The sequence below is a fragment of the Ambystoma mexicanum genome, chromosome 4q (assembly GCF_040938575.1).
Source record: "Ambystoma mexicanum isolate Mex_15411 chromosome 4q, UKY_AmexF1_1, whole genome shotgun sequence".
NCBI classification, from domain to species: domain Eukaryota; kingdom Metazoa; phylum Chordata; class Amphibia; order Caudata; family Ambystomatidae; genus Ambystoma; species Ambystoma mexicanum.
Window position 1 is genome coordinate 636,459,324 of NC_090928.1, and position 12,003 is coordinate 636,471,326.

The 12,003-nt window shown below is 48.6% G+C and overlaps 1 protein-coding gene across 2 annotated transcripts in view; it reads right to left on the bottom strand.

The window, feature by feature from the left end:
- The window catches only part of LOC138467890 (UTP--glucose-1-phosphate uridylyltransferase), an 839,807-nt gene that overhangs the window by 570,998 nt on the left and 256,806 nt on the right, over window positions 1-12,003 (bottom strand). For both annotated transcript variants that reach the window (XM_069608192.1, XM_069608191.1), the window contains one exon: window positions 7,443-7,570. In XM_069608192.1, the coding sequence (XP_069464293.1) occupies window positions 7,443-7,570 (128 nt within the window). The remainder of the gene's footprint in view (window positions 1-7,442; window positions 7,571-12,003) is intronic.

The window sequence follows — 12,003 nt, forward strand, 5'->3', positions numbered from 1 at the left end:
TTTGTAACAGTATTTCACTTGCTGTATAAGTGTTTAATAAGCAAACAATAAAATAAATAAAAAGCGCCCCCGCGGGCCCTTCCCCACAGCCACTGATTGGGCTTATCATGAACTTTAAAGGCAGGGAACGAAGTCTTGCTTTTGGCTGAGATGGCGGGATCATAGAAAGGGCCAAATCACCATCAAAACAAAGTATCTGCCAAAGGCAGCGATCGTCCTGTGAAATAAAAAGAATCCTCCCTCCTCCAATGATTGGATCAAACAGCATTCAATAAAACCTAGCCTAGACAACAAGCCTCCCTTCGGTATTTGTACAGGAAGTGGTGCAGTTGTCCCCTGCCACCCAAAGAGACGGACCAGTCACTAAATCTACAGAAGTCTATAACCCGGAACATGCTCAGAATGGCCTGCAAACACTAAATTCCCTTACAAACCCTATAACATTCATGTAAAACATTTTAAAATTCTTTAGCAGAAAAAAAGACAGATCCCACTGGAAAATCTTGCAAAATGGTTTATATTTTTCTGATATTTCTTTTTTTTTTTAAATTTAGCTTTATTGGTTTTGTGAGAAACAAAAGGAAGCAAACAGTATTCAAACAAGATCATACATCTGCCAGAGGTACAAGTCGAACAAGCAGTGCATAGTAAAACAGTATACTAGAATCTCTTGGTAGTGCGACAGTCCCGATTGTCTGGAAATGTCTCATTGACTGTTCGCCAAAGCCCACACCCACCCCCCCCCCACTTGGGTTGGTGTATTTCACGAGTACAATAGTTTGACAAAAGTATTAGTATCATATGGTTGACACAGTGTCACATCCGGTAGTACCATGGTCGCTGGAAGTAAGAGTCTCATCCTCTGTAGTGTTCCCTAGGTGTAGCATCATTCGGTCAGGTTTTTGGGGGTTCCTCTGGTTGGGAGTCGTAAGTAGGTGTGATATATGTCTTCTTGAAGTCCATCCATAGAGTTTCGCATTTCACCGATTTATTGTGCAGGGAGGCAGTGATTGTTTCCATTACATAAATGCTCGTGGCCAATTTAATCCACTCGGTCTTACCTGGAACCTGAGGGGATTTCCACTTGGTCGCTATTACGGCCCTCGCAGCGAGTAATAGCTGGGGAGCCAGGCCTTTGACCCGAAACCAATCCTCCTCGACTCTCTCAAGGCTAAACAGAACATGGTGTGGGTCAAGTTCTCTATGGATGTCATCCACTTCTTTGATCCATGCCAGGACTTCAGTCCAAAACACTTTGATGTGCGGACAGCTCCACCACATGTGCCAGTAGTTGGCAGTTTCTCCGCAGTTTCTCCAGCACTTTGGGCTCATGGACTGGGACATTTTGGAGAGTCGAAGCGGATCGTATTGCCATTGGTGTAGGAGTTTTATTGCATGCAGTTTATACTGGTTGGATATGGAGGATTTAGGCGCAGCTCTGCACATTAAGTCCCATTGTTCGGGAAGTATCTCTTCGCCGAGGTCTTTTTCCCATCTGGCCCTAAGGGGTTCCGTAGTCCCGCCGCCTGCACCCAATAGCGTTTGATACATTATTGAGATAAGGCCTTTCATTTCCGTTCTAGAGTCTAGGAGTTTCTCAAAGGCGGTAAGATCTCTTCTCAGTTTTTCTCTCCATTCGGTTCTCGTTAACACCCCTTTTAGCTGAATGAAGTGGAATGTCGATAGAGTACCTATCCCCAGTGCCGTTGTCTGGTCAGGTAGTGTGATAAACTCATCTTTTTTCTGGAGGTGTCCCACCCTCTCCAGGCCTGCTTCGTACCATGACTGGAACCGGTCTAGGTTCGGGATTTGGTCATTTATGCCAGGAGACCACAAGTGACTGAGCGGGGATGGCCAGGTGGTAACTTCTCGCATCTCTTTCCCAGTGCGCCATATAGTCCATATGGTGGATAGTATGGGGTGGTGCTTAATTCTCTTCTGGACCCGTTGGTATGGTGACCACAGCCACTCTGCCACTGTGGCGGGGGACAAGTAGTGGTTGTCCATCTGGACCCATTGCAGGTGTTTGTGGTCTCTGAAGTGTGGGATTAGGACGCGCAACTGAGTGGCATTGTAGTATTTTCTCAGATCGGGAAGACCTAATCCACCCCTATCCTTGGGGAGAATAAGTGTGTCATAAGAGATCCTCAGTCTTTTTCCCTGCCAGAGGTACCGCAGCATAATCTTTCGGGCCTCCACGAAGAATTTTTGGGGTATCTCTATCGGTAACATCTGAAAGGGGTAGAGGAAACGGGGGAGGCACACCGTCTTGACGGCATTGATGCGCCCCAGCCAAGAGATCGTCAGTTTGCTCCATTTCTCAAGGTCTCTCTCGAAGCTTTGAAGGAGCGGGGGGAAGTTAGCCTCATAGAGGTCGTCTAGGGTTTTGGTGATCTGTATGCCCAAGTATCGTAATGTCGTGTGTTCTACCTTGAGCCCTAAGGGGAGGAACTTGGTGTCATTATCATCTGGGGTACCCTGGAGTGGAAAGAGTATGGATTTGGACATGTTTACTTTAAACCCAGAGAACCGGCCATATTCTTCAATTAGATTTAGGGCATGGGGAATGGAGGTCATAGGTTTAGTTAGGTGTTGAAGGATATCATCAGCGTACAGCCCTGCTTTGTATTTCGTCCCTCCCAGCCGTATTCCCTCTATTCGGGGGTCGTTCCTTATATTTTGGGCTAAGGGCTCCAAGGAAAGTGCAAACAGGATCGCGGAGAGTGGGCATCCTTGTCTGGTCCCCCGTTGCAATTCAAACCATCTGGAATATTCCCCGTTCATAAATATTGATGCTTTGGGAGAGGTGTATATTGCTCGTACTCCTTCACGGAATTTAGAGCCTATCCCTACTTTCTGGAGTACTGCACCCAGGAAATCCCATTCCACCCTATCGAAGGCTTTTTCTGCATCAATCGATAGGAGGGCTGGGTCATCTGATATACTGTGCCCCACATGGACAAGGTGTAGAGTTTTACGCATGGTGTCGGCGCCCTGCCTCCCAAGGATAAATCCCACCTGGTCAGGGTGGACCAGATTGGGCATTAAAGTTTCCAGTCTGGCTGCCAATACTCGTGCGTAAATCTTCGCATCGAGGTTGAGGAGGGAAATGGGGCGGTATGACCCGCATAATTTGGGATCTTTACCCTCTTTAGGGATGACAGTTATGAGGGCTCTCTTAAAGGAATCTGGTGCGATCCCAGAACTCATTATCTCATTAAAGAGCTCCGTGAGAAAGGGTGGTAGTTGCTCAGCGAAGGTCTTATAGAAGCCGGCCGTATAACCATCCTCGCCCGGTGACTTCCCCAGTGTAAGCGGTTTGATCGCCTCTCGTGTCTCGTGTTCGGTTATTGGGCTATCGAGGAGTTCGGACTCTGTGTGATACTGTGGGCATAGTAATTGGGGACAGGTAAGAGGATATATCAGGGTGAGCCACGAGCAGCTCAGAGGTATATAGGTTTTCGTAAAAAGTGGCGAAGCTCTCGGGTATCGAGTGGGGTGGATGCATCGCGAGGTTGGTGGGCTCTTTTATCTCTTTCACCTTGCGTTCTTCCCTCCTTTCCCTGAGCCTGGCGCTAAGAGTGCATCAGCCTTGTCCCCCTTCTCATAATATGTCTGTTTCATGAATTGCAACTTCCGCACCACCTGGCCATGTTCTAACAGCCGTAGTTCCTCTCTTTTACGTTGGGCCATGTCTAGTTTGGAGGAGTCCACCGTTGTTTTGTCTCTTATTCCCGCTTCCAGCTGGTATATTTCTTTGCGGAGTTTGTTTTCTACAATTTTACGCTCTCTCTTTTTAGAGGAGCCCTCACGTATTAATATACCTCTCCACGTGGCCTTCCCCGCTTCCCAGATCACCTGTTTGGAGACCTCCCCCTTGTCATTCGTCTTGAAATATTCTTCGATCTCGGTTTCCATTTCATTTCTGAACGCCGCGTCGGTCCAGAGGGACTTGTTGCATCGCCAGGATCCCCCAGCGGCAGGCAGGTCGGCCCAGTCGACATCTGCTAGGACCATGTCATGATCTGTCCATGTTGTCGGGACAATGTTGGTATGACTTGTTGACCTTGCAAGGTCAGGTGCGAGGAATATATAGTCTATGCGTGAGAATGTGCGATGAGGGTTCGAGTAGAAGGTGAAACCCCCTTCGTCAGGATGTTGTATTCTCCACACATCTCGTAGATCGTAAAGTTCCATCATGGCAGCGAATTCAGTGCGATCCCCTCTATGCTGGGCACGCGTGTCGGGGTTGCCTGGCTTCCAGTCAACAGATGGGTCCACCCACTGGATAAAGTCGCCTCCTATAATGAGGTGGCCTGCAGTATCTAGTACTATTTTGGGAATCGTTCTCCGAAGGAATGCAGCTTGCCCGCTATTAGGTGAGTATATGGTAGCAATCGTGACCTGAACTCTTGCGATTTTCCCCCTATCAGGAGGGCTCCTCCACTCACGTCCGACCAGGTCTTCTCTAGCTCAAAGCCTACTCCCTTCCTGATGAGAATCCCAACCCCTCCTTTCCTGAGTGGACCAGAGCCCCAGAATTCCAAACCCCCCCGATTCCCCAGGACCGTTCGCTCCTCTCCTCTGGCAAATTTCGTCTCTTGTATGAGGAGAATGTCAATGTCGGATCTTCGGAATTCTCTGTGCACTAGCGATCTCTTAGTAGGGGAATTCAGTCCCTTCACATTGATAGTCCCAATTCTGAGGAGACCCTTGCCCTTAGACTTCTCATGTGATGCCATCAGCGGTTTGGAGACTAGGATCTCTCACTATCAGCGAGCAGAAAGGCAAGTGGGTGCCCTGTGTCATCTTGGCTGTGATATTTCGGAGCAAACATATTGTTATCTGTACATGTCCCAAGTGTTTGTTACCTCTCTCCCCTTTTCCCGTATTCCACCATAATTGGTGGTGCCCGCTTGAGCTTGCAAACAGGGGGTGCTGCATCGGCAGCTGTTGACAGCGTCCGGGACAGACTGGGTGAGAGTATGCAGTCCGTCGGCGGACCATCAGTAGGGACCGTTGACCTATGGTCCCGAGCAAATTTACCATCGTAACTTAAGGGTGAGCCCCCATCTCTTCCCCCCTCCCCCAAACATTATGCAATTTCAACAGTAATAACAATAAACATGTGAAAGTTTCAACGTTACGTGTGGCTTTCAGGACTTTCTGCAGGAGTCCACATCATCTCCCATTCCTGGGGGGTGCCCTGTCCGCAGCGTGTGATTCCGCTATGTTGCATCCCCTGCGGGAGACAGTGCCACGTGTTTTAGATATGACTGTAGCTAGCACAATTCCAGCGCGGCTTCTCTTGGTTAATCATGATCAGGGGTGTTGTTGGGGCGTCTAAATTTTCTCGATCCCTTTACCCTCTTGCGCCTAGGGCCCTGGAGCTCCCACTGCGATCCCGGTCGTCTGTCGTCGCCGCCTTCCTTGCTCCGTGGGTCTGCGCCGAGGAGATCGACGATGCAGTCTTTGATTTCGTCTTCAGAGCGTAGGACGATTTTCCTGCTGCCGTGCTCAAATGTAAGCGAGAAGGGGTATCCCCATCTATACCTTGTGCCCTGGTCCTTGAGCCATTTCGTGAGGGGGCTGCAAAGGCGTCTCAGGGCTAAAGTTAACGAGGATAGATCTTGGAAGATGGTGATTTGAGCGCCTCCCATTGTGAGCGGGCCTCCAGACCTGGCCTTCTCAAGAATTCTAGCTTTGTCTTGGTATCGATGAAACCTGGCCAGAACAGACCGCGGACCGCCAGGTGGCCCACCGGCTCTATGTATGCGTTCGGTTTTGGGCTCATCGATGTCTTCATCGGCGGTCAATATTCTAATGATGTCGTGGATGGTGTCTTTGAGATCTTTTTCAGTTTCACCTTCGCGTTCCGGAATGCCGAAAAAGCCGAGGTTATTTCTCCTTTCTCTGTTTTCTAAGTCATCCATCTTGAGCCTCGCCTCGACTCCTCTTTTTTCGATCTTTCGGATCCGTACGTCCATCTGAACTTCAAGGGTGTCAATCGAGGCCTGGTTATTTTCCACACTTTCCAATCGTTCTTCGAATCTGTCCATCCTCTGAGTGATTTGGTCGATCTTGCCGCCGAGGTTGGCTCCCATGTTTTTTATTTCGTTCAATAGTGTGGCGATGTCTCCTTTGGTGGCGGCGGCACCCGCTTCCGATGGGTCCGTGGTCATTGCCCCTGTAGATCCGCAGGGGGAGACGTACGGTTCGTAGGCAAATCTGGCCAGTTTGTGGCGTAGGTCCATGCGACAAAATCCTGGTTAGAGGAGGCACACGCCCCTGGGCAGGGGGCCCTACCCTCTATGAGGATGCTTGGGTTGTGGGGTCCGTATTGTCTCCGGTCTCCAGCACTTCATATGATGTGGGACAGCTCCGGGGGGAGTCATGGGTGTCCGCAACGCGGGCCCCAAACGGGGGGTATGTGTGGTTCTGGGGTGCGCAATTGGAGGAAGTCCAACCAACCACTCTTCTCCCTCTGGCGTAGTATGTTGTGCAGGGAGCGGCAGGGTTGGAGGGTCACGCGTGTTACGTGGCTCCACCAGGCGCGGGCTCTGGTACCACAGAGTTTTGCGTAAAAGTCTCTCACTCACCCCGTGCAGCCGCCCGGTATCCTTGGGAGTCTTTGGGCTCGCTGTCTCACGCGGGCGAGGGATCACCACCACAAGCTTGGGGCACAGATGCGCACCGCGGGTAACGCCTATCGCACGGGCCACACTACGCCAGGCTTTGCGCCCTCCGTGGCGCAGCGGTTAGGCACTTCTGAAACTGCCGAGTTCTCGGTCAAAACGGGTCCGATTTTTGTCGGGTTTTTTCTTAGCTGCGGGTGGGTCCGTTCAGATCACAGAATTTCGAACTTTCGTGGGGGGGGGGATCCTTCAGCGGGGGCTCATTCCGCTTATCGGGACCGCAGGGACGGAGCTCAAGCAGGAGAGATGCTCATCCGTGCACCCCCTGGTGGCCAGTCCATTTTTCTGATATTTCAATGTGTAACATTGTCCTTTTAATGGTTATATTGTCTTAGGTTTTGGGGGATTGTGCCGCCTTTCAAAATTGTAAAAAAACAAATCATGGAGTAGAAAGCAACAAGTGCAGCAAAGAAATGTAAATATGAACTTCGAGTATTCCAATGTATCCTGCCCAAATATATTTAAATTCTCTTGTTTAGTTTGCCCTTGCGCTCCTGCAGGAAGATCGCTCCATGCATTTAACACAACTACCCTCAATAATGTATTGCTTTACATGTGTGCATGCCAACAAGCAAATCCCTCCTCATTACCCTTGTTCCAATCCCATCCATCCTCAGGACTATGCCCATTTGCTCTGCCATAATGCACATCCAGTGGTCATAATGTCACAAAAAGTGTATCTCACTTGCCATATCAGTGTTTCACAGGAAGAGAAGGCACAGCTCATTTACATGTAAACACACATACCTCAAATTCCGCCTTTAGGTCTGTTGCAAGTATTTTCTCTATGTCCATTTTCATGGACAGCTCCAGCTCCTGCCGGACCACTTCTTGGAATTGAGACATCCCGCCGCCAGACATCGCCTTACTAAAATCTGCAAAAGGGACAGACCAACAAAGCACTCTTAAAAAGTCATTCTATTTAAAAGGGAAAACATAAGGTAGTTAGAAAGGATTGCTTCATTATTTGAAGAGTTCACCACGAGTAAAAAAAATGAACAGTACCAGTGCAATAGTTTCATTAAAATAAGGTGGAGTTGTATCACTTCAGGGGCTCAATGAAACCTACATTTCAGGGGGTGAGGGGGCTTACTGGGGATGTGAGTGGCCATTTCAAAAACTGGATGGTCAAACTTGGAGTCGCCGCCCCTTCTGATCTACCCCAAATGTTGACTGGCGTGGGGCCCAAGTATCAAATGGTAGTGGCCCAGCATTACACACAAGCGCGCACACACACACACATACTATAACACATTCACTCACTCACTCACTCACTTAAACATCCCATTCACCATATACACACTCATTTACATGCGCACCCAGCATTCATACATCATACACTCATTCACACACACTCATTCACACATACATTACATGCACACTCCTTGCACACATACATAATGAGCTAACATGCAACACCCTTTAATACTGCTGGATTCCGAAAAGGCTTCTCTGTCCTCTCTGCCTAACAAAAAGCAAGTGGGCACATCTCACCCTCTCCTCAGATGTGAAAGAACACATAACGTTGTTATATGTTCGCTCACATTCATGTGGAGGCGGCTGTTGTGTGCATTTGATGTTTTAGGGCAGTGCAGGGATGAAAGCCTTTCCTGAAACTAGCAGCTTTAACTTTCTGCTGCGTTTGTGCAAATACATTTTTGTGCATGAACACAGTAACAGTTTAAACCCACTGGTTTCAAGAAAGGCTTCTCTCCCCTCTCTGACTAACCAAAAGTTATGTCCTGAAGCCCCACCCCTCAGCTCGCATTTCAGGGAAGGAAGGACTGTGGCGAAAGCCCTGTTAGGCAAGATTGTATGCAGTACCCTTTGTGTGCACTACAACAACCCTGACCTCCTGGCAATAGGAACCCAACCATTGGTATACGTCTGTACTACACAGGTTGGTAGCGTGTTGAGCAGCCAGGCTTATCTCAAGAGGGGTCAATGTGAGCTGTAGGGGAGGAACACAGAGGTTCACAGTGGCAAGTAGTCAAACAAACTCTTACAAACAAGGTTTCTAGTTTAAACAATTATTAATTTATTTAATAGTCAGTTACAGTAAGCCTTCTTCAGAAGGGGCAATATAATAGTAACACACAAATACACTCCGAAATACACACTCTCAATAGTTCTAAACCAGGAGGTACCCTTTTGAGATGGCCCACAGACACTACCTACACCCTCAGGTGACTTCAATAGTTAGGGTGCTGGGGACATTAATACATATATCACTGTTTCATTTAGAAAACTTTACAGAGGAGTGTCAAAGAAAAGAGGTTTCAGAATAAGACAAAGATTTACACAAGTATTCTTAAGCATGTAGGTACTTTCAATACAAGCCCCCAAATGCAAATTAAGTTAACCCCTTCCTGGAAGGAAGACACAACACCCGAGCAGAGGAGAGAAGAGTCATTCAGGGAGCTTTGGCAAGCCAATGTTAAGTTAGCAAGAGTCAAGGTGGACTGAAGCACTTCTTACAGGTAAGTAGAAAGTCTTGCACAATGTTTTAGAAGTCTTTGTAGAATAGAAGAAATCAAAGTAGGGCCACAACCTGATTAGGCTTGTGAAGTAAGGAAGCTGGCAGCGACTTCACAGAGTAACCAAGACAAGTCTCCAACAAGGACAAGTGTGGTTACACAACAAGAGGTAAGTTCTCTTAGACTGTACAGTACCTTTTAGTTTGAATAAAAGTGCAGCAGATGGCTTCTGTTCCTCTGCAGCTCTGCAGATCCTGGTGTTCCTGGGCCTTAGTCGTGGGGACAAGAGGGAGGACATCTGGCAACTCCTGCACTACAATGGGATGGTTACCGACTGCAATCTCCAAACAAGTGGCACTTCGGTGTTTCAGCTCCTCGTGTCTATCACAAATAGCAACACAGCGGTTCCTGGCTGTCGAGATGGGCTTTCCTTGTTTCTGGGGTCCCGCACTCTATTGAGGGGGCTCAGGCTCCATCAGTCCTGCTTCCTGGGAGTCCGGAGGATCTTCCTGGAGCTCTTGGCCAGCTTAAAAGCAACGCACACGATCTGGTGTTCCTCTCCCTGGCTATTCGGTTCCAGCAGCGACCGCAGTGGAATTTCAACCAGCTCCGAGAGGATATGCATGTGGCTTACTTTGGAGTTGATTGGTCTCACCAACTCAAGGAGAGCAGTTGTCCTTGCAGGGCTTCTCTAGTCGAAACAAAATTGGAGTTTCAGCAAAGCTGTTACGCTCACCTGATATCCCCGGGGGTGTCTGGGAGGCTCTGATATCTAGAACCCTGGATGCGTAGTTGCCCAGTGCTGAATAATTAATCTGCAATTACAGAAGGGAGGATTTGTGATAACTGTCTCTAATGGGTGAATCTCCCACCTCCCTCTGACCGATTTTCTTCCCACTGGGTTCTTTTCTCACCTTAGTTATTTGTAGGGTGAGCTATCCGTCCTGCGTTTCTTGTGCAGGGACGCTTGACGTTTGTTGGCAAGCTGCCCGAGTTGCTTCACTGTTGCAGTTCGCCTTCCTTGAGCCCAGGCCTGCCGTGGCCCCGAATCTGCTGGTAGGCAGGTAGATTTGTTAATTGTAAGTCTTTGTTATGTTTATGGTGGGAATTTGTTAATGTCTTTATCTCCTTTTCAGGTGCGAAGGTCTTGATGCTGGCGTGCCAGATGGAGAGGCACGTTGTCTAGGTAAAAGAAAGCGCGAAGCGCAGCGCCTTTATTGTCTTTTAAAGCTAACCTGTGTTTTCTTCTTCTTCTCACAGGCCGCTGAGGTGCTGCGAGTGGATGAGAGCGCGATGAAAAACAGGCCTGCGGAATCCATTAAGGTAAGTACAGCGCTGTGCGGTTGTTTAATATTGAAAGCGAACCTGAATATGTCTCTTTTCCTTTGCAGATGTTGCTGTGGTGCTCCGGATGGAAGCGTGGCGTAGCACGATGGAATTCAGGTAAGACTAATGGAATTCGATGTTTTGGAAGCGCGCATTCTAATATTGTTTTTCCCTTTCTCGTTATTGCAGGTTGTAATGTTCGAACAGCAGCTCTGGTAGCGGTTTGCCGGAAGTCCTTAAGCTAGTACTCATAGGTGAGTGATGTTTCTTCTTCTCTTGGTTTCCACAGATTGCAGCCCAATTGAGATGCTGAGTGCTGGATTGTGTTTTCCCAGGTAAGACAGAATAATCTTGTTCTTGTTCTTGCAGGACTAAAGGAAGATGCTGAAGACCAGGAGCTGGACACAGTGAGCATCACGCTGCGGGATGCAGAATAACTCGAAGCATGTTCCGCAGTAGGGTGTGGTTTATATAGCCCTGGTAAAGTAGTACCAGGGAAAGTAGTTCCAGGGCTGCCACACCCGACCACATGGCTTGGTTCTTAGAACTAGACTGTGTGGGTGCTTCCATGTTGGATTTAAAGGCCCATGTACATAAATGGGACCTAGTTTGAACAGCCAGCCCTTCCTTCCTACATATGAGCCTGGTGCCAAAGGTGCCAGGATTGGCTCCAGGAGCCCTTTTGCAGTGGTTTTAAGGCCCTCAGGGTTCTGGTGGGAGCCTGCTTGTGGCACAACTTGTGCCCCCTCACAGTGGTCATGACAACAGCAGCAGGGCTTCACCGGGCAAACCAACAGTCCATGGCTTGCAGCAGGCATCCTCTTCAAGCTCTTCTATGGATTCCTTTGTCCAGTGGTCAACTCTGCCTTCCAGGCCAAAATGGCTCGCCTTTTATGCAGCCTGCTCCCATTCATTCCAGCGTAGCTGTCAGTCACCCAGCAGGGTGGCAGTCCTTGCCGGACAGCCAGCTGGCCAATCACCTAAGAGTGTATTCCTGTCTCCTAGGAGACTAAGCAGAGGGAGTTTCGGGCACCTCTCTCGCTTCCTGCACCTGCCAGACACCCTGGAGCCAGAGACAGGCATCACTTGTGAATCCTGCCAAAGGCAAAGCGAACAAAGGGACCAGGCCTGGTTTGGCACACAGAGTAAATCTCAAGACGGACCTTTATAAGACGAAATGGCGAAAAAAGAAGACCAGGGCCATTTTGACAAAAATGACACCCTTGGGGGCTCTACTGCAGCTGCGAATGCAGCCCGCAGTAAAAGCACACCACGGCAGTTCAAAGTAAACCACTGCCACCAGCTTCATCAAGGAAAGGGTAACATAAAAATGTTACATGAGAAGCTAGACAAAGGGGATACTAAGTACCCGCTCCAGCACCGTATTGTAAGATAGTGTGTGCTGGGTCTAGAAAGTTACAAATGTAAGTAAAGTCAATTTCACTTCACTGCTCTTGGAAACAGTAGTTTATCCAAGAGAAGGTGTTTAAACCTTTGGGAAATCT